The 23,652-nt window shown below is 44.3% G+C and overlaps 1 protein-coding gene across 2 annotated transcripts in view; it reads right to left on the bottom strand.

The window, feature by feature from the left end:
- The window catches only part of LOC115468238 (F-box/WD repeat-containing protein 7-like), an 88,976-nt gene that overhangs the window by 51,423 nt on the left and 13,901 nt on the right, over nucleotides 1-23,652 (bottom strand). For both annotated transcript variants that reach the window (XM_030199776.1, XM_030199775.1), the window contains exons 2-4: nucleotides 17,442-17,645; nucleotides 13,341-13,592; nucleotides 1,900-1,982 (exon numbers count right to left, since the gene is read on the bottom strand). In XM_030199776.1, coding sequence (XP_030055636.1) covers nucleotides 1,900-1,982; nucleotides 13,341-13,592; nucleotides 17,442-17,645 — 539 coding nt within the window. The remainder of the gene's footprint in view (nucleotides 1-1,899; nucleotides 1,983-13,340; nucleotides 13,593-17,441; nucleotides 17,646-23,652) is intronic.

Here is a 23,652-nt window from a genome sequence, read left to right on the forward strand (position 1 = left end):
ACAGTGAAATTCATAGGAGATTGCATGCAGTGCGTAGAACTACAACCCCGGAATACGTTCATGCTTAAATGGTCCAAAGTTTGGGGTCTCATTGTCTTGCCTTCTTCACTGCAAACTTGATTTTACTGAAAGCAGCTACTAGCTGAACTTTATTCTTTAAGTTCAATTTTTTAGATACAAGTGGAATCACTAGTGGGTAATGCCAGACACAAAATTTATTGCTCCTGCAACAAGCCATGGAGTGGAGCAGAATGGGCAGAGGTCACACACATCTAAACACCATCCTGTTTCCCGCTACAATGGTAAAGGAATCTCTCTGGACAAACATTGAATAAAGGAGTTGCAGGTGAAGATGAATCAGAGGGAATTCCTGTAGAGAACTGTTCTAAAATGATTCTAGAAAAATGAAATCCAGGTTTGAATAATCCAGTAGGCTCCAAACACAGTAAAAAGTAGGCAAAGAATAATAGTCACAGTGGGTCCACCTAGCCCAGTATCCTGCTATTGAGACAGACATGGGGAAGAACATAACAGCCATACTAGGTCAGAACAATGGTCCATCAAGCCCAGCATCTTGCTTCCAACAGTGGCCAATCCAGGTCACAGGTACCTGGCAGAAACCCAATTAGAAGCAACATTTCGTGCTACCACTCCTAGGGACAACAGTGGCTTCCCCCATTGTCCATCTCAATAACAGACTATGGACGTTTCCTCCAGGAACTTGTTCAAACCACCAGATACGCTAACTGCTGTTACCACATCTTCCAGCAGCAAGTTCCAGAACTTAACTATTCTTAATTTGTTTTAAAAGTATTTCCATGTAACTTCATTGAGTGTCCCCTAGTCTTTGTACTTTTGGAACGAGTGAAATTTTGATTCACCTCTACCCAATCTACACCATTCAGGATTTTGCAGACCTGAATCATATCTTCCCTCAGCCGTCTCTTTTCCAAGCTAAAGAGCCCTAACCTCTTTAGCCTTTCCTCATACGAGAGCAGTTCCATCCCCTTTATCATTTTGGTCACTCTTCTTTGAACCTTTTCTAATTCCACTATATCTTTTTTCCGAGATACGGCAACAAGAACTGAACACAATACTCAAGGTGAGATCGCATCATGGAGCGATACAGAGGCAGCATAGTATTTTCAGGACAGTGCATTCTGGATATCCTTCCCAATCCAGAAGCCCCCTCCTCTTACACTTTGCCTTGACCTCCCCCCCACATACTTTCTTTAGTGCAGTGGCCTGAGAACCTGAGTACTGGGTTCAATTCCCACTGCCGCTCCTTGTGACTCTGGGCAAGTCGATTAACCTTCCCTTGCCCCAGGTACAAAATAATTATGTGTACATAACATGTAAACCACTTTGATTGTGCACATAGAAAGGCAGTATATCAAATTCCATCCCCTTTCCCTAGTTTCATGACGCCTCTTTTCTTGTCTCCCTCTACACCCCCATCCCTCCCTTCCATCATGCCATCTTGTATTGTTCCGTAGGTGGACTTTATATATCGTTATGAGAACCCTTCAGCATTTCCCTCTTCTGAGACCCCCTTCTCTACCTCCCAGACAACTTTAGTATCCTCTCCCCTCAAATAGATTAACTGAGCAGACAAAAGGCGCGTTCATGAGTTAAAATTTACACGAAAGGCAAATGTATCAAATTTATGAAAAGATGCAACATTTCAAACCCTTGCAGTAAAATCTTGAAATATCTGCCATATAATACTGGGAGCTGGGGTTATACTCGGAAAGGTGGGGGGAAGAGGGGTCTCCACAATCCCAAGACCTTTCTGTGCCTCTCACAGAGAAAATTCTGCTACCCAAGTCTATCTGCACCTTGATTATTATTCTCACAGAGAAATGAGACTGCTGTGCCCTGAGTCTATCTGCACCTCACCTGCCATACTCAGAACCTTTGCAAAGCTTCTTCCCTGGGGACAAAGCTCTTACGTCCACGCCATTCTCTGATTTCCGCTTCATCTGAAAGGGGGAAAAAAAACTGGTGAGAAATTCAAAAGATAAAACAAGACATTAACCTCACCCCACCCCATTTATTTTATTTATTAGGATTTATTTACCGCCTTTTTGAAGGAATTCACTCAAGGCGGTGTACAGTAAGAATAGATCAAACATGAGCAGGAGGCAATTAGAGCAGTAAAAATATTCGAACAATACAAAGTATGGCATGGTATACTATTTGCAATGACAACACAATATGTACTAGAACATTATAATTGGTAGTGAAGGGTAAGGCAAAGTTATAACATATAGATGAGTAAGAAAGTAGGAAGAATTAGAAAGTAAGGTGACTGATTTGAAGAAAGTTGCATGTGAGGTCAGAGAGATGATTAAATTTTATCTCAGCTAGGGTAGGAGTGGATAAACACGTCCCGCTGCAGTATGTGCAGCCCGAGTCAATCTTTGTGTGTGTGAGTGAGACTAACAAGTTAGTTACTTCTTCCATTAAAGGCTTGGTTGAAGAGCCAAGCTTTCACCTGCTTCCTGAAGTAGAGGTAGTCTTACTACTACTACTACTATTTAGCATTTCTATAGCGCTACAAGGCATACGCAGCGCTGCACAAACATAGAAGAAAGACAGTCCCTGCTCAAAGAGCTTACAATCTAATAGACAAAAAATAAAGTAAGCAAATCAAATCAATGAATGTGAACGGGAAGGGTAGGTGGAGGCGAGTGGTTACGAGTCAAAAGCAATGTTAAAGAGGTGGGCTTTCAGTCTAGATTTAAAGGTGGCCAAGGATGGGGCAAGACGTAGGGGCTCAGGAAGTTTATTCCAGGCGTAGGGTGCAGCGAGACAGAAGGCGCGAAGTCTGGAGTTGGCAGTAGTGGAGAAGGGAACAGATAAGAAGGATTTATCCATGGAGCGGAGTGCACGGGAAGGGGTGTAGGGAAGGACGAGTGGTGGAGAGATACTGGGGAGCAGCAGAGTGAGTACATTTATAGGTTAGTAGAAGAAGTTTGAACAGGATGCGAAAACGGATAGGGAGCCAGTGAAGGGTCTTGAGGAGAGGGGTAGTATGAGTAAAGCGACCCTGGCGGAAGACGAGACAGGCAGCAGAGTTTTGAACCGATTGGAGAGGGGAGAGGTGACTAAGTGGGAGGCCAGCAAGAAGCAGATTGCAGTAGTCTAAACGAGAGGTGACAAGGGTGTGGATGAGGGTTTTGGTAGAGTGCTCGGAAAGAAAGGGGCGGATTTTACGGATGTTGTAAAGAAAGAAAGGACAGGTCTTGGCAATCTGCTGGATATGAGCAGAGAAGGAGAGAGAAGAGTCAAAGATGACCCCAAGGTTTCGAGCTGAGGAGACAGGGAGAATGAGAGAGCCATCAACAGAAATAGAAAACGGGGGGAGCGGGGAGGTGGGTTTGGGGGGAAAAATGAGAAGCTCGGTTTTGGTCATATTTAATTTCAGGTGGCGTTGAGACATCCAGACAGCAATGTCAGACAAGCACGCTGAACTTTGGTTTGGATGCAAGGTGAGATATCAGGGGTAGAAAGGTAGATTTGGGAGTCATCAGCATAGAGATGGTAGGAAAAGCCATGGGATGAGATTAATGAACCAAGGGAAGAAGTGTAGATAGAAAAGAGGAGGGGACCAAGAACAGAACCCTGAGGTATGCCGACAGGCAGAGGGATAGAAGTAGAAGAGGATCCACCAGAGTGAACACTAAAGGTGCGGAGGAAGAGGTAGGAAGAGAACCAGGAAAGGACAGAGCCCTGGAATCCAAGTGAGGACAGGGTATCGAGAAGTATGCTGTGATCGACAGTGTCAAAAGCAGCGGAAAGATCAAGAAGAATGAGGATGGAGTATTGACCTCTGGATTTAGCCAGTAATAGGTCATTGGAGACTTTAGTAAGCGCAGTTTCGGTTGAGTGGAGAGGGCGAAAACCAGATTGTAGTGGGTCAAGAATAGCATGTGAGGAGAGAAAAGGAAGGAGGGAGATGGGTCGGTAATTAGAGGGACAAGTAGGGTCGAGTGAAGGCTTCTTAAGAAGAGGTGTGACCACAGTCTTGTGTTACTCATTCCTGGTGAAAGGAATTCCCAGCTCTCGTAAGTACATAAGTACCGCCATACTGGGAAAAGACCAAGGGTCCACCAAGCCCAGCATCCTGTCTCTGACAGCAGCCAATCCAGGCTTCAAGAACCTGGCAACCCCCCCCCCCCCCCCCCCATAAAAAAAAATTAATAATGTTCAATGGACTTTTCCCTCAGGAATATGTCCAAACCCCCTTTAAATTCCGTAAGGCCAGCTGCTGTCACTACATTCTCCAGCAACGAGTTCCAGTGTCTAACTACACGCTGAGTAAAGAAAAACTTTCACCTATTTGTTTTAAATCTACCATATTCTAGCTTCAACTTGGGTCCCCTGGCTCTATTGTTGTTTGAAAGTGTAAACGCTTCACATCGGTCCGCTCTACTCCACTCATTATCTTGTAGACTTCTATCATACCACCCCTCAGCCGCCTTTTCTCCAAGCTGAAGAGCCCTAACCTTCTCAGCCTTTTCTCATAGGGAAGTCGTTCCATTCCCTTTATCATTTTCGTCACCCTTCTCTGCACCTTTTCTAATTCCTTTACATCTTTTTTGAGATGCGGCGACCAGAATTGGACACAATACTCGAGGTGCGGTTGCACCATGGAGCGATACAACGGCATTATAACATCCTCGTGTTTGTTTTCCATCCCTTTCCTAATAATACTCAATATTCTGTGCACTTTCTTAGCCGCCGCAGCACATTGAGCAGAAGTTTTCAACGTCTTATCAACAATGACTCCCAGATCCCTTTCTAGGTTTGTGACTCCTAACGCGGAACCTTGCATGACATAGCTGTAATTCGGGTTCCTCTTACCCACATGCATCACTTTGCACTTGTCAACATTGAACTTCATCTGCCACTTGGACGCCCAATCCCCCAGTCTCGCGAGGTCCTCCTGTAATCTTTCACTCCTCCTGCGACTTGACGGCCCTGAATAATTTTGTGCTATCTGCGAATTTAATTACCTCACTAGTTACTCCCATCTCTAGGTCATTTATAAATATGTTAAAAAGCAGCGGTCCCAACACAGACCCCTGCTGGACCCCACTAACTACCCTTCTCCACTGAGAATACTGACCATTCAACCCTACTCTTTGCTTCAACCCTACTCTCCCCTACCTAATGCTGGTTATCAGTAAAAGCCATGATAAGTGAGAGCAAGGTTGACTGAGTCCAGTATACTATCTCCGGCAGTGGCCAATCCAACCTGCAAGTACCCAGCAGATCCAAAAAAGTAGATCTATTTCCCATAGTTCATTTCCACGAATGAACAATGGCTATCCCAAAACTGCCTGGATCATTATTTTTTATGGACCTTTCCTCCAGGAACTTGTCCAATCCTCTTTTGAATCCCACTATGTTGGTTGCAGTGCACTGCAAATCAAACATTTCTAGGATTTGTTTACCATTTGCTAGTTAGTTTCGTGGTGTGCTCGTTTTTGTGTTCTCTGACAGGTTAAACAATCATTGCATATAACTGGTCCCATTGCACCCAACTTTACAAACACCTTTTCTCTAAGCTAAAATGCAATATATTAACATTACAATAAAAAAGAATCTACAATAGAATCACAATGAAATAAAAAATATTACAGGGCAATAAAAAATATCTATCCATTGTACAGTCAGTAATCAATCGGATTTAGCAGATAGATAATTCAGTAAACAGAAAGGTCTTAAAGCTTTTCCGAAAGGACATAGAGAAATGATCAAGTCTTATTTCAATCAGAAGAGATCTCCAATAATTTGTTGTCTGTTACGAGTATGATCTTTCATGATTTTTTTTTTAGAAACAAGATGATAAACTGGAGGAAAGCGAAGGGTATTATTTTTAATTTTAGAGTTAACTGGGCAGAGGAGCGATAAAGTAGGTCATACGACAGAAGTCAAACCATGTAAAGATTTAAAAACTTAGCAGGATACATTGAAAATAATCCTGGTGTTCACTGCCAACCAATGTAGGTTTGACAGCAGTAGCGTAACCTTATCAAATTTGCTGTGACAAAAAATCATCTTAACAGCAGTGTTCTGTAAGAGCTGTACATTTAGCTGTTTTTTGGGAAAGACAATATACACTGAGTTACAATAATCTAGTTGTGCTAATATGTAGGCTTATACCACTACAGTAAAATGTTTGGTTTAAAAAAAAAAAGGCTTGAATTGTCCTCCGTTGTCTTAATTTAAAGAACACCTTTTTTGCCAGGCTAATGACTTACGAAAATAGCTATACTGGGTCACACCAGTGGTCCATCTAGCCCAGTATCCTGCTTCCAGCAGTGGTCAATCCAGGTCACAATTACCTGGCAGAAACCCAATTAGCAGCAACATTCCATGTTACCAATCCCAGGGCAAGCAGTGGCTTCCCCATGTCCATCTCAATAACAGACTATGGACTTTTCCTCCAGGAACTTGTCCAAATCTTTTTAAAACCCAGATACGCTGACCGCCGTTACCACATCCTCCAGCAGCATGTACCACAGCTTAACATCTGTCGAGTGAAAAAACATTTCCTCTTATTTGTTTTAAAAATATTTCCATGTGATTTCATTGAGTGTCCCCTGGTCTTTGTACTTTTTAAAAGACTGAAAAATCAATTCACTTTTACCTGTTCTACACAACTCAGGATTTTATAGACCTCAATCATATCCCCCCCTCAGCTGTCTCTTTCCAAGCCCTAACCTCTTTAGCCTTTCCTCATATGAGAGGATAACGCCTCCCATTTCTGTAAATTGATTTTGAACCCCATTGTTAACATATCCATTACTGTGGGAAGCAAGGCTTGTGGTTCAGCTAATGTGAGAAGTACATCAGCAGCAAACAGCATTATTCTAGTATCCTGATTTCCCACCTGAATCCCTTGTATTAATGGGGATTCTTGGACTAGATAAGCAAAGGGCTTCATTGAGAGGGTGAATAAGAGTGGAGAAAGGGCACAGCCCTGTCGAGTGCCCCGAAACAATTCAAAAGGTGACATATACGTGTTGTTGATTTTTAACTTGGCCAGTGGGTGCTTATATAGGGCCTGTATAGGATGCAGAAAAGAACCCGAAAATCCAATCTTTTCCAGAAGTCCAAAAAGAAATGGCCATAAGACCCTATCAAAGGCCTTCTCTGCATCCAACGACAGAAACACCACTGGCTCAGCTTCAGTTTGTGATCAATCAAATGAAGTGCCCTTCTAATATTGTCAAACGTTTGCTTATTCTGAATTAAACCTGCCTGATCAGCATGAATTAAACGTGGTAAAACCTCTTGAAATCTTTTTTGCTAATACTTTGGTGAAAAGTTTTTAATCAGTGCCTAGCAATGAGATGGGCCGATAGGAGCCACAACTTTGGAGGTCTTTGTTAGGTTTAAGCAATAAGGTAATACCAGTCAATCTCCACGATAATGGCAGAGTTGTATCATTTGTTATAGAGTTAAAGACTCTAACTAGTAGTGGAGCTAGTAAATGCTTATAACATTTATAGACGCGGTCACTATATCCATCCAAGCCAGACGTTTTCCCGTTTGGCAAGCTTTTAATCACCCAGAGGAATTCATCAACCCTAATAGGATCTGACAATGTATCTTGTTCCACAGTGGTTAAAGTGGGCATATCTATCTTATCTAGAAATGACTGATATCCCCCAGGGAAGGCAACACCTCCGGTGTATAGAGCTGCTTATAATATTGTACAAATTCCCTCTGAATTTCAGCTGATTGCAAATCTGCCCCCTATCGTCCCTCACCGAGTGAATTGCATCACGGTGGGATATCTGTTTTAACTTGTATGCCAGGAGCCTGGTTGCCTTGTTAACTGAATTCATCATATTCCTGTTGTGTGCGCTGTAAGTGTTCCTGTATAGTAGTAAGCTCCAGAGCAGAGGGCGCAGTAAAGCAGTCAATACCAAACTCAGGTCCCAAAGTGGAACAATGGACTGCATCGGAGGGCGTAAATGAAACTCCATACAAAAAAAAAAACATACGACATCAGGATGGACAGAGAGGGAGCAACCCTGGACCAGCCCCCGAAAGATTACCAGGGTCACCAATTGAACCTTCAATGACGACAGGGCCAACCCCTTCTGCAAACTGTCCTGGAGGAACTGCAAGATCTCACTGAGGTACCACCCCGTGGTCTGAACACGTGTCCTGAAAAATGCACCAGACCCTGACATAGGCCAGCAAAGTGGATTGCTTCCTTGCAGTCAACAAAGAAATGACAGCCACTGAATAACTGCGCTTCAACAACCTTATTCATTCAAGAGTCATGCCATAAGTGAGAATCGAGCAGCATCTGGTATGGCCTCTGGGCCTTGATACAGCAAAGGAAACACTAGAGACAGCCGAAGGGGCTGGTCAACCAACAAGCGCACCAGATCTCTATACCACGGAGGGTGAGGCCAGTCTGGGGTAACGAGCACCACTGGATCCTCGTGAGCCTCTATTCATTGAATAACACGACCCACAAGAGGCCATGATAAAAATACATACAGAAGCCGTTCTGTGGCCACGGTTGAACCAGGGCATAGAGGCCCTTCGACATCAGCTGCTTCTGCCAACTGAAGAAATGTGCTGCCTTAGCATTCTGAGCCATGGCAATGAGATCCATGATAGGGGTCCCCATCAGAGGACCAGAGTGGAAAGCCTCCATGAAAAGGGACCATTCCCCCGCTCAGAGAAGGGTCCAACTAAGGAAATCCACCTGTACATATGACACGCCTGCCAAGTATCGAATCAAGATCCGAAGGAGATGAATTTCCACCTAGGACAACAAAACAACCATCTCGGGTGCTAGGTCCCTGTTCCTAGTGCGCCCCAATGATTCATATACAGCACCGCCATGGCACTGTCCGAGAGAACCCACACCACTTTGTTCTCCAGAAAGGCCACCAGAGCTAAATGCATGACCCTGGTCTTCACTCAACGCATAATTAAACTCTGGAATTCGTTGCCGGAGAACGTGGTGAAGGCGGTTAGCTTAGCAGAGTTTTAAAAGGGGTTAGATGGTTTCCTAAAGGACAAGTCCATAAACCACTACTAAATGGACTTGGGAAAAATCCACAATTCCAGGAATAACATGTATAGAATGTTTGTACGTTTGGGAAGTCTTGCTACCTGTTCCATTGGGATGGAGATACTCAACGCCTCTGATTTATCCATGTTAACCTTAAATCCAGCCACCCAACCATAATCCCGCAATGCCGCCCCTATGATTGGAAGTGAATTATTAGGATTTGTTAGAGTGAGGAGGATATCATCTGCGAATAATAGCACCCTAGTTTCAGTCGTTCCCATCCTCAGTCCTCGTATGTTCGGATGTGATCTAATGTAAGTCGCCAATGGTTCCACGACCAGGGTGAAAAGGAGCGGTGACAAGGCACATCCCTGTCTCGTCCACCGCCTTAGCAAAAACGGTGTGGACTGGCTCCCATTAACCCTAACCGAGGCCGTGGGCGCTCTATATAATAAATATATCCAGTGCATAAACCCTTCTGGGATACCCACCCTCTGCAGGGTTGTGAACAAGAATGGCCAATGCATCCTGTCGAACGCCTTTTCTGCGTCTAATGAGAGTATGCATAACGGCAGCTGTTTTATATGGGCAATTTGAATGAGGTGGAGTGTCCTGCGGATATTATCGAACGCTTGGCGCCCCCGCACGAACCCTGCTTGATCCTCGTGAATTAGTTGTGGTAGGTACTGCTGCAGACCAGACGCCAATATCGCGGTAAACATTTTATAGTCCACCCCCAGAAGAGAGATTGGCCTATATGAGCCGCACAGTTGTGGATCCTTGCCTGGTTTGAGTAGGACTATGATGTTCGCCTAATGCCAGGTCTCTGGAAGAGATCTCCGTTCTCCCAGATCATTAAACACCTTCAGCAGCAGAGGGTCCTGGGGCTTTGCTTGGTGCCAGTTCTTTTATTGCCTGTAAAACCTCATCTAACTCAATTGGTCTGGAAAGTCTGTGTTGGGCGCTCTCTGTGAGTGTAGGCAGTATAATCCTGTCTAGGAAGGCCTCAATCTCAATCTCCATCTCCTCCGGGTTGATATCTGGAGTATAAAGTTTTTCATAAAAGCTCCTAAATGCTTCTTGTATGGCCATAGAATCTGTTACACAATCCCCTCTTTCATTTCTCAGCTGAGTGACATGCGCTTTTTTTGCCTGCTGTTTTAATTTGTGCGCCAAAACCTTGCTAGCCTTGTTGCCAAACTCAAAATGGGTCTGGCGCACCCTCTGCAATTGCTCAGAGAGGTCCACCAGTTGGAGTTCCCTGATCTCCTGTCTTAGTTTTTGCACTTGGTCTAGTAGGGTTTGTGTTGAACCCCCTTACCCCCCTTACCTTTATTAATTTCTCCAATTGTGCCAGTTGCCTACGCCCTGACTCCTCCGCCTGAGTTCTTTCTTGTCGCACATGAGCTTTCAAGGCAATAAAATGGCCTCTCATCACCGCCTTGAAGCCTTCCCAAAGCACCCCTGGGGTCACCTCTCCATTATCGTTAAATTGGATATATTCTTTATCTTCTCAAACTGAAGCACATGAGTCACCTCAGCCAGCAATGCATCATCCAAGCGCCACTGTGGGGCAACCCTCCGCCCCTCCTGAGTTCGCAAAACAAGGATGACCGGGCTATGATCTGACCACGTTCTCAGTTCTATTAGTTGATCTTTGACATTGCTCATCACCTTAGCATCCCCCAGCCAAAAATCAATACGAGAGAAGGAGTTATGAACCTGGGAAAAGTAGGTATAATCTCTTTGTGTTGGGTTGGCCTGTCTCCACAGATCACTTAGATGCCACCTAGCTAGAAAAGTGTGAAGTAGCTCCCGCCCCTGTTTGGCATATTGTACTGAGGAGGAGGAGTTATCCAACTTCGGGTTAGGGGTAATATTAAAATCTCCACCCACCAGCACGGATCCCTCCCCATGTGTGAGCAATATCTGATCGAGTCAATGGAAAAATTCCCAGTGGTCTGTATTGGGCCCATAGACGTTAACTAGAGTTTATGTCTGTGTACCCAGTTGGATAACTAACAGAATAAAGCGACCTTCCTTGTCTCTAATCACCTTTTCAATCTGCCATGGGCGGGAATCATTAAGCGCTATCATGACCCCCCTACTTTTGGAGCCTGTATTGTTCGATGCAAAGAACATATGTGGATATTGGCGATGCCTACACAGCCTCTCATATTGCTTTTTTAAATGAGTCTCCTGAATCAGGGCTATGTCTATTTTTAAGCGGGTCAGCTCCCGGAATAGAAGCTGTCGCTTCATTGGTACATTTAAGCCTCTGACATTCAGGAGCGCTAGTGTTACATCTTGCATTCTATCATCTCTCTTAGTCGCCCTAAGCAAGCCCCATTATAGTCTCCAGCCTTGTCATCCCCTTGTTCCTTGCCTGTCGTCCATCTCCTCCCCAATACCCCCCTCCCTCCCTTCCACCCCCCCCCATGTTCATATAGATCCTCCCTCATAAGAGAAAGAGTATCCCGTAGAGGAAGTAACTCACCTCTCCACTCACCCTATTAATGCAATTAAACAACATAACTGTTCTCCCGCTATGTGCCAACCAAAACCATGTCAAACCGGAACTGAATAATTCTTGCGAGCCTTGATTTCTGGACTCACACCAGGCCCGGGCCTAGCCCAAATTAACACAACTTTTACGCCCCCTTACCCACAGTCATGTAAGTTGGCCAGCCGACTGCTGACGTTGTAGTCTCTTATGTCCCTTGCCCACTCGCTGCCATTTCGAGTGGGATGCTGGGGCTCTGTCTCGGCTTATTTTCCCCTGAGCCTCCGGTGGGGTTTCCTGTTGTATTTCTGGCAAATCTGCTCTGGCTTCAGCCAGTGATCTCGCTTGGTGCATACGGCCCTCCTTGTAGTAAACCAAAGCAAAAGGATGCTTCCAGCGATATCGGATGCCCAGCTCCTGCAGCCTTCTTGTTATCGGCTTCAACTCTGCTCATTGCTTTAAAGTGGCCAGAGCAAGATCTTGGTAAATCTCCACTTGGTACGTGTCCCACTTGAAGCTTTGTAGACGCCTAGCCGCCTGGAACACTCTCTCTTTTAACTTATAGTCTTGGAAACAGGCAATGATGTCTTTAGGCATATTGTTCCGGGCTGGGCCCAGCGTTCTGTGGGAGCGCTCTAGCACGACTGCAGTAGTCTCTAATTGGTTGCCTGCTTCTTTCAATATAGCACTCACCACTTGCTGCACCACTGTTTCACAGTCAGCGTACTCCGGAGTTTCAGGAATGCCCCTAAAGCGCAAGTTGTGTCGTCGGCTCCTGTTTTCTAAATCCTCCATCTTGTCTGCCAGTTGTTGTTGACCCAAACGGACGTCTGCGACCGCTTGATCAAGCGATCCCATCTCCTCCGTGTGTTCCTCCATTCGGGACTCCATCTCTTCCATCCGATTTCCCAAATCTCTAATTTCATCACGGAGATCTGAGCCCAGTGTCTCCAGCTCCGCCCAGACCGCCTTTACATCTGCACGGATCTCCTGCAGCCATTCTTTTAACTCTGGTAACGGGTCTGCGGCTGTTTGATCTGGGTCCTCTCCAAAGAGGCAGAGGCATTGCTGAGATGCGCCGTCTGATTGCTTGCCATTGCGCTCGGGCTGATGTTCCAGGCCCGCCATGCGGTTTGCTGTCTTCCCGCCTTTAAAGCCAAATTGGCTGAGTTCCGGCTGCGTGCTGATCGCCTCTCGGAGCGCCACCGTTTTTACAAACGCTGCAGGTCAAGATCGCACCGGGAGGGCTCGGTCAGCGGGAGAACTCGCACTTCTTTTTCTCCGGTGAGCGGGAGCTGACTTTTTAAGCCTCCATCTTTACTGGTGACGTCACTTCCTCCATCTGTAACTCCTTTCAAACAAGCCTCAATCTTTTGTTCCAATAAAGCACCCAAGAGATTACTTTTTTTTCTTTTTAATTAAATAACTAAGGGATAAAGTAATGCAGAGCCCTCAGTACCTACCTACCATCTGCTGAGGAGAGTGAGAAATAGAGGGCTTCACAGCACCCAGTATAACCACTTCACAGTTTGTCTCAGACTCCCCATCTGCTGGCAGGAGACTATATACCCACTCGTAGTGCACGGTCTGGAACTGACACTAAGGAAATTATGGTTACTGTGCCCTGACAGCAGCCCTGCTTCAACCCACCAAATATGTTAGCTGTTGGGCTTCAGTGGCAGGAGCCAAACCTTAGCCTCTGGATACTTTAACATTACCACAACACAGTATAACCAGCAGCTGTCTAGAATCTTTAACAAGCAAAGGGCTGTTCCCTCTTACCTTCGGCCGAATGTGTCGGATGAGGTTTCCTTCTTCCGTCCTTTCCAAGTAATCGATCCAGCGCTCGTCAGTGGTATAATAGAAGTATACGTCACTTCCATCTTCCCCCTCCTCACTGCCACAGCTTTCTTCTTCTTCCTCCTCCTCTCGCACGCCATACTGTTCAGACTCCTCAGAGTCTTCCTCCTCTCCCCACACTGCCTGGATCTCAGACTCCTCCTCATCCTCTGCTCCCATTCCACTTGGCTGTAGCTTCAAGAAAAAAAGGAGAGCACGCAAGATCAAAAGACAGTAAAGACACACACACAAGACCCTAGATCCAGTTCTTATAATGGTTGAGATCTAATGGAGAGCAAGTAACATAACAGCTGCTGTTAAACTGACTCTGTGGGGTATTAACTTGCCCTTGTGCCCTTTTTTCCTACTGTTTTCAACTTCATTTTTCATCTTGTGGCTCCACATGTACGTAGAGAGAGACCAGAATCACTTAGGTTAGGAAAAGGGAGGAAACATTACTAAAGTGTTGGTTATTCAGAAGACATTTTACTTCTCAGTTTTCCTTTTGGTTTAAATAGCCAATTACACATGTATAATATTATTTAACTGTTGGTAACCCAGAAGACATTCTGCTCTAGAGAGTTGGTTTAGACCTGGCAGAATCCCAAAAAGCTGTAACGTAATGTGTACAGTACAGGTGAAAAATAACCCAGTTCACTGGTATGTAGGTACACTGAGTGCCAGCTGCAGATGGAGCAGCAAAGCCCAAAGAGAGGCACCTGAGAAAGCTGCTGTGTAATACAGTGGGAAGTCAACAGGAGAGAAAGAGCAGCCTAGCTGAGCTGAAAACCAGGGAAGCCAAGGGTTCAAAGCCTGCTCATAATCCTTGCGATCCTGGTGAAGCCACTTCACCATCCATTGCCTCAGATACAAACTTACCTTCCTGTTTACAAAGCTGCGCTAGCGGTTATGCCAACACAGCCCACTCGGCAGTGCCACGCGGATTTGTAAACAAGGGGGTCAGATTGTAAGCCCTCCAGGAATAGAAAAATACTTACTGTACCTGGATGTATCAGCCTAAAATACTACTCAAAGGCATGAGCAAAATATAAAACACCACCACTTTAGCTTTCTTAAAAAAATATTAAAAGCACAACCTTGACCACCCATTTAACCTGAATCTTCAAGGAGCAATACATGTCTAACCAAGCTCCTAACTGTCACAGGAACGGACTAGACCAGCGGTTCTCAATCTTTCTTCTATTGTGACACACCTGACAGTGTTCATATATGCAACACACTGAACGCTAAAATTCACAGCAGAACGAAAACACTCCTAAATATATTTCACTGCTAAAAATGACGCAAGGGAAATAGAAATATAAAAGATAGAACTGAAAAATGAACTTGCGGAGCTACTGTAAGTAATATGTCCTTTATCCTTAAAATCGAGCATGGTACCGGAAGATTGGAGGGTGGCCAATGTAACGCCAATTTTTTTAAAAGGTTCCAGAGGAGATCCGGGAAATTATAGACCGGTGAGTCTGACGTCGGTGCCGGGCAAAATGGTAGAGACTATTATTAAGAACAAAATTACAGAGCATATTCAAAAGCATGGATTAATGAGACAAAGTCAACATGGATTTAGTGAATGGAAATCTTCCCTCACCAATCTACTACATTTCTTTGAAGGGGTGAACAAACATGTGGATAAAGGTGAGCCAATTGATATTGTGTTATCTGGATTTTCAGAAGGCGTTTGACAAAGTACCTCATGAAAGACTCCAGAGGAAATTGGAGAGTCATGGGATAGGAGGTAGTGTTCTATTGTGGATTAAAAACTGGTTAAAGGATAGAAAACAGAGAGTAGGGTTAAATGGTCAGTATTCTCAATGGAGAAGGGTAGATAGTGGGGTTCCCCAGGGCTCTGTGCTGGGACTGCTGCTTTTTAACATATTTACAAATGACCTAGAGATGGGAGTACTTAGTGAGGTAATTAAATTTGCTGATGACACAAAATTATTCAAAGTTGTAAAATCGCAGGAGGATTGTGAAAAATTACAAGAGGACCTTACGAGACTGGGAGTCTAAATGGCAGATGACGTTTAATGTGAGCAAGTGCAAAGTGATGCAGGTGGGGAAAAAAGAACCCGAATTATAGCTACGTCAAGCAAGGTTCCACGTTAGGAGTCAAGGACCAAGAAAGGGATCTGGGTGTCATCGTTGATGATACGTTGAAACCTTCTGCTCAGTGAGCTGCTGCGACTAGCAAAGCAAATAGAATGTTGGGTATTATTAGGAAAGGAATAGAAAACAAAAATGAGGATGTTATAATGCCTTTGTATCACTCCATGGTGCGACCGCACCTCGAATATTGTGTTCAATTCTGGTCGCCGTATCTCAAAAAAGATATAGTGGAATTAGAAAAGGTGCAGAGAAGGGCGATGAAAACGATAAAGGGGATGGGACGACTTCCCTATGAAGAAAGATTAAGGAGGCTAGGGCTATTCAGCTTGGAGAAAAGGCGGCTGAGGGGAGATATGATAGAGGTCTATAAAATAATGAGTGGAGTTGAACTGGTAGATGTGAAGCGTCTGTTCACGCTTTCCAAAAATACTAGGACTAGGGGGCATGCGATGAAACTACAGTGTAGTAAATTTAAAACAAATCGTTGAAAATTTTTCTTCACCCAACGTATAATTAAACTTTGGAATTCGTTGCCGGAGAAAGTGGTGAAGGCGGTTAACTTAGCAGAGTTTTAAAAGGGGTTGGACGGTTTCCTAAAGGACAAGTCCATAAATCGCTACTAAATGGACTGGGGAAAAATCCACAATTCCAGGAATATAACATGTATAGAATGTTTGTACGTTTGGGAAGCTTGCCAGGTGCCCTTGGCCTGGATTGGCCGCTGTCGTGGACAGGATGCTGGGCTCGATGGACCCTTGGTCTTTTCCCAGTGTGGCATTACTTATGTATTTATGTACTTGATTGATCGGCATCTTATTACGTAGCTCCGCTCTGAATCCCGATTTGGGGACATAACATACAAACTAGAGGCCAAGGGACCCTTTAATCTGGCCTGTGCATCTTTGGAAAATGTTTAATTGAATAAATACAATCATTGGCTGCAGTTTCTACAGCTCTGCAACTACGCTGATGTCATTATCAAGCATCACGTGCTGGAAGCCTTTGATGACATCTACAGAGCTACACATCCTTGCTTCCATGCACAGCAAGAAGAAAAAAGCTGCCTGGGCAGAAGCGGCAACCAGCCATCATGCAAGTGGAAGCCTGCAGTAGCTCACTGAGGCCCAGCCGAGAGAATACCATGGTCAGTGTGTTCTTTTATATTAGAGTCTCAGACTACATGATAAATCTGCTACAAAAGTAATGCAGTGTTTAAAAAAAATAATTATGTAGCCTAGCAGCTTAAGTTGTGTTGTCTTTTTTTTTCTTGCGGGAACAGACTGCAGACCAGTGATTTAAGTGAGAGAGAGGGAGGGAGGGAGGGGACCCTTCCCCCCCAGGTACAACCATGAACCATGTGTGTGATCCTGTGTAAAAATATTTGACCACCTCTGTGTCAGATCAATATTACTGAAGCATTTCAGGATGTTAGCAGAAATCCTAACATAATAAATGTGTTACTGATGTTGCTTAGCCGAGATTGGGTGGCAGAGCCGGTGGTGGGAGGCGGGGATAGTGCTGGGCAGACTTATACGGTCTGTGCCCTGAAGAGGACAGGTACAAATCAAGGTAAGGTATACACAAAAAGTGGCACATATGAGTTTGTCTTGTTGGGCAGACTGGATGGACCGTGTAGGTCTTTTTCTCCCGTCATCATCATCTACTATGTTTGTACATCACTAAAGATATTTTTGGGAAGCACAAGCTGATCTCATCATGTAGGGTGGGCAGCGTATGTTAGTGTGCAAGGCACAAGCTGAATCAAAAAGAATAACCCAGTCTTTGCCCAAGAGATGGGACACGAACAGCTCTAATCCACCCTCCCCCAGGTACATGAGAGATTAGACATGGTTCAAATAACTCCCCCCCCTCGGTACTGAAAGATGGGACAGATCAAATCCACCCTCCCTCTGGTACCTGAGAGATGATGCCATTGAGATTGTCCCCCAGGGAAACAGAGGCTCTCTGATGTGAAGTACTGAGTGAAGAGCTCCCTCTACTGGGGTCCTCGCTGCACTGCCGTTTTCTGCAAGTCAGTCGCTCGCTGTTGAGCTCCAGGATACGTGTGGTGATTCCCTTCACATGAAGGAGGTCTTCCAGGGAGTCAAAGCCCTTTAGCTCCTGCAAAGCAAAGAGTATCAACATAAGAAAAGGTAAGCTGGAACAGACAAGGTCCATCAAGCTCAACATCCTGTTTCTGATAGGAGCCAATCTGCATCCTCCCAGTTCACATCACATTCTCCATAACCATATCTACCACCAGTACTTAAAGACCCCAAGACCCACTCTCACAAAAGGAGAACAAAGACCCTTTGAATAATTAAAGGACCACACACACACACACACACTTCCGAACAAATCGCTGGAGACATCTTGAGTACTTTCTAGTTCTGTAGACCATAACTCTAGAAAGATATACAGTAGGGACGGTCCAGAGAAGGGCAACCAAGAACACCCTTATGAAATGGGACTTTCAGATCTAAAAACATGAGTACAAATGAGAAACAATGACAAATATTCAAACAGTCACCATCTGTGTTTCCATCTAATTCAAAAATATAAATAATGCACAAATAGTAAACATTTTCCAGCAGAAATTAAATTTTAAACAAGAAGTCATGTTATGAGACTCACAGGAAATAAACAGGAATGATAGACAAAATTTATTCACAAAAAAATGTGATCTCAGGGGAGACGTAACTTGAAGTGGCTCAGAGGAAGGCAACAAAAATGGTATGGGGGGTTTGCGCCAAAGAGCTAAATACAAGGTCGATGTGATAACACCTTTCAAGTATTTATGTGTTTAAATCTTTTTATTGACTGAAAGATCAATACAAACAATCATAATACTTCAACATGAACACTGTTCAGTTACCTTTCAAGTATTTAAATGTCTATAATATTAGAGCTGGAAGTTAATCGCAGTTAACTCTGTGATTAACACATTATGAATCATGATTAAAAAAATAATTTATATCAAGCAAGCTGCAGCGTCTCCTGTTTCCTCCAAACAACTCTTCTGCTCTCTTCCACTCCCGACCGCTGTCCTCAGCGCAATTCGGTATCTTTCCCCCCAACCGCAATTCATCACTACCCCCCCCAATGCCGGTCCACCTTAAAGGTGATCTTTTGTTGATCTTTGGCATCACTGCACATCTGCTGCCTGCAGCCTGGTCCAAAGCTTTCTCTCTGGTCTATCCCGCCTCCTCTGGCATCAGTTCCTGTCTCAGCATGGGCGAGAGGAGTCAGAGGGAAAGCTTTGGACCAGGTCACAGGCAGCATATGTGCAACGTTGCCACAGCTGGGGACCAACAGAAGGCCACCATTATGGCAGACTGGCAGGGGAATTGGGGGGCAGATGTCAATCCTGGGGGGTGGGAGGGAGCTACAGACCTGCAAGCAGAACTGGAAGGGCCGCTGGTGGAAACTATGGTCAAGGCGGTGAGCTCCTGCGGCCATGAGAAGGGCTTGGTGCCACTCACCGGTAAGTTTGTGTCGTGCTCAGACAATGGGAGGTAGAGAAGGATGAGAGACAGACAGACAATGCACCCCAGGAAAGAAAGAGAGATAAAGGACCTAAGGGGAGAGGGAGAGAAGGAAGATATGTTGGATCTGGGAATGGGAGGGAGATTATAAGTCATCTAGGGAAGAAAAGGCAATGGGATTTGTTATACTGTCTTTCTGTGGTTGCTATCAAAACGGTTTCTATATTATATACAGGTACTTATTCTGTACTTGGGGCAATGATTTAAATGATTTGCCCGAAGTCACAAAGAGCTGTAGTAGGAAATAAGTAAATAAAATATCTTTAACTGTGCGATTAATCATGATTAAAAATCAAAATCTGTTTCAGAGACAGAAAAAAACCAGTGGAACAAGAGGACACTAACTAAGGCTGCATGGTGGTAGACTCCGAAGTAACATCAGGAAATAATTTTTCACAGAAATGTTAGTGGATGCCTGGAATACCCTCTAGGTGGAGGTGGGCGAGAATAACAGAGAACGTTCAAAAATGCATGACACAAACACAGAAGATCCCTAAAGAAACAGAATGGAATTAAAGAAAAACTTGGATAATCTTGCCACTTTAAACAGGCCATAGACAGGTGTAAGCGGCTCAGAACATAAGGCAAAACTCAAGCCACCTTGTTGAGGGGACTCAATGAACCATACAGGTCTTTATCTGCCTTCATTTTACAGGGATGTCCAACCTCGACCCTCACCAGGTCGGGTTTTCAGGACTTCCACTATGAGTAAGCATGAGATCTATTTGCATACCTGGCAAGATTTTGCCAGGTATTTGTGACCTGGATTGGCCACTGTTGGAAACAGGATGCTGGGCTTGATGGACCTTTGGTCTTTCCCAGTATGGCAATACTTATGTACTTATGTAAGGGAGATGAAATTGATAAAGGGGATGGGACGACTTCCCTATGAGGAAAGGCTAAAGTGGCTAGGGATCTTCAGCTTGAAGAAAAGACGGCTGAGGGGAGATATGATAGAGGTATATAAAATAATGAGTGGAGTGGAACGGGTAGACGTGATTCGCTTGTTTACTCTTTCCATAAATACTAGGACTTGGGGGCATACAATGAAACTACAGAGTAGTAAATTTAAAACAATTCGTAGAAAATATTTCTTCACTCAATGTGTAATTAAGCTCTGGAATTCTTTCACCGAGAATGAGGTAAAAGCAGTTAGCTTAGCAGGGTTTATATATCTTCCTAAAAGTCCGTAAGCCATTATTATGATGGACTTGAGAAAATTCATTGCTTATTTCTAGGATACGCAGTATAAAATGTTTTGTACTTTTTCGGGACCTTGCCAGGTATTTGTGGTCTGGATTGGCCACTGTTGGAATCAGGATGCTGGGCTTGATGGACCTTTGGTCTTTCCCAGTATGGCAATATTTATGTACTTATGAGGAAGTGCATGCAAATAGTAGTAATCTTATGCACATTCATTGGGGAAATGCTGAAAACCCAACTGGATTGCAGTATAGAGTTTCACAGGGACAGAAATTTCAGCTGTTCCCACTGGAATCTCCTCCATCCTCTGTACAAAAATTAACCATATTGATACGTTCCCCTTTCAGCATTTATGGGGATTTCAAAGCTATCAACTATATCCATTCATTTTTTTTAGTGCTATTATAATTGCTAAGCTAGCTTAGAAACACAAGGATAGGATAGGTAGGCTGCACCCATCCCCACGGGAGTCTCATGGACCTGGAATACATCCCCACAGGATTCCGGCTAGCCTCATTCCAGTGGAATTCTCTAGATTGCGGCCCTCGATGACTGAGGTTGGACACCACTAAGAGATGTAACTATCTTGCTATGTTATGTTAGATTAAAAAAAAAAAAAAAGCCTTGCACAAGTGCAGAGCTTACCAACTGTGCAGGACTGAGTAATAACGCCTGTAATAATCACAGTATCATTAGCTATGGGGAGCGAGAGGGCAAAGGATGTAAGAAGCAGCTAAGATCAACCAGGAGTTTGTGGCATGACAACAGGAATTAAACTGGGCAAACTAGACAGGCTTCGCTCATGGTCATACTTCAAGGCCGAGAGTAGTTCAGGCATAGTAGGTATTGACTTATACCCAGAGGGCTTACAGTTTATCTGTATCTGAGGCAATGGAGGGGGGTTAAGGGACTTGTTCAGGGTAAAGCGGCCAATGAGATACCTCAGATTTTGTCCTAGAACCAGTTCTTTTTAGTACCTCGATTAGAAACAAATCGAGAGAAACAAATGCGACTTTATCTGTAACAAAAATCTAATAGAGGGAGGAAGGGTTGGAAAATAGAGGTAAAAGAATACTTTGGTTTATTGGGAACTTACTATACCGCTCAAACCTGACAACAGAGCTAAGCAGTGTACAGACTAACACACAAAAAAGAAAGGAATCCCAATATATGTAAATCACACAAAATAAGGTAGGCAGAGAAGAAAATTAAACAGGAAAAAGAATCAGGTAGAGGAGGGGGAGGGAAACAGTAGGGGTGGTAGAAAAATTCATGTCAAATGGTCCAAGGCATCAGCCAGGGGTACTGTAGGCTTTTGAGGTTTTGAGGTCCGATTTAAAACTCTTGTAAGACAGATTACCACAGAGGGTCAAGGGGAAGCTATACCAAGTACAAGGCGATAGGAAATAAAAAGCACAGTACTTCGTAGATTCCAGATGGGCTGATTTCGGGTTAGGTAAAACGAGGCGTTGGGCATTAATGAAGCGGAGAGCCCAATCAGGACAGTAGGGGATCATAAGACCAGATAAGTATTCCAGGATGCCATAACGGAAAGCTTTAAAGGTGAGTATTGCCACTTTGTAAATAATTCTTTGTTCAACTGGTAACCCAGTGGTGGTCTTTCAGTAAAGGTGTAATATGATCAGAGCAGCGGGCGTGATAGAGAAGCCTAATGGCAGTGTTCTGAAGACTTTGGCGTTTCTTCAAGAAGTATGGTAAGCCAGCATAAATATTGTTACAGTAATCTAACCTGGACATGAAAAGTGAGAGTATCAGAGCATGAAATCATCATGACTGACGAGATGACGAAGAGTGTAGATCTGACAAAAGATGCTCATCTTAGTCAAGTTGGAAATCTGTGGTAGGAAAGTTAAGGCAGAGTCAAGGATAACCCCAAGATAACAGGAACTCGAGATGCCTTTTTCTTGGTCAGGTACCACTCTGTTGGAAAAGGGCAATCGTTGAACCGATCCTTAAGATACCCTCACTTGACTGGCCCGTCTCTAACTTGTCTTTCCTTTCTTAAGGTTTTAGAACAAATCATATTCACGCAACTCTCCTCCTTTGCTGATAAATCTCTCGCCGTTCATCCCAAACAATCAGGCTTTAGATCACATTTTAACTGTTATCACTGCTGTCAGCTCCTTGTGACTCTGGGCAAGTCACTTAACCATCCATTGCTCCAGGTACAAATAAGTACCTGTATACAATATGTAAGCCGCATTGAGCCTGCCATGAGTGGGAAAGCGCAGGGTACAAATGTAACAAAAAAAAAAAAGTTTACCCTTATGGCGAATGCAAATGGTGCAGCTGTTACGAACTGAGAGACTGATGGTCCGGGAAGGGAATTCCCGGGAGTTTAGTAATTATTGCATGAGATGGGCCCGCTTTTGGATTCTCTGCCCCCGAGAGCTAAGAGTTCCCTGTTAAATATTTGACTTGTAAGAAGGAGCTGGTGGTGCTTCTCCTCTGATGGCACTGTATTAGTAGGGGGAGGGGGGGGTTAATGTGCTGTATGGGGGACGGGTTCTGGAGGGCTATCAGAGCAAAGGCCTTCGGGGACCACTCCACTGTGGCCGAAGCATTTGGGTTTTAAGGATCCAGTTGGGAGGGGATGGAATGTTGCTGGGGGGGGGGGGGGGGGGGGGGGGGGGGGGGGGGAAAATGGGAGGAAAATGTTGATGATACAAGATGACTCTGTAAATAGCCTTCAAAGTCTTTAAGTTGCACTCTTTCAGAATTAACAGTAATGTTTATGTTGTTGAATCATCAATAAAAATTATTGAAACATAAGTTTACCCTTATTAGGATAAACACATGGTGGTTCTCGCTGTCTCCTTGGATCTTTCAGCTGCGTTCAATCTAGTTTTGTCTTGGTTCACATCATTTCTTTCTGACCGTTCCTACACTGTTGTCCCTGAGCCTATACGCCAGGCCCCCTCCCTGCCCATCTTCAAAGCCTTGCTCAAAGCCCACCTCTTCAATGTCGCCTTCGGCACCTAACCACCATACCTCTATTCAGGAAATCTAGACTGCCCCAACTTGACATTTCGGCCATTAGATTGTAAGCTCCTTGGAGCAGGGACTGTCCTTTTTGTTAATCTGTACAGCGCTGCGTAACCCTAGTAGCGCTCTAGAAATGTTAAGTAGTAGTAGTTCTTCTAGGGCTTCACCCCAGTCTCTACCTTGCGGTGTTCCACAAGGCTCTGTTTTGTCACCATTTCTTTTTAATTTATTTCTCAGTCCTTTAGCTACTCTAGTACTGTCCACAGGTGTCTCATTTCACTTTTATGCACATGACATTTTCCTGCTTTATCCAATAAATCCTCGTAACCCATCCCTTGGTCCACTTCAGGACCGTTTAAAAATTATTTCTGATT

This window comes from Microcaecilia unicolor, chromosome 4 (assembly GCF_901765095.1).
Source record: "Microcaecilia unicolor chromosome 4, aMicUni1.1, whole genome shotgun sequence".
NCBI lineage: Eukaryota > Metazoa > Chordata > Amphibia > Gymnophiona > Siphonopidae > Microcaecilia > Microcaecilia unicolor.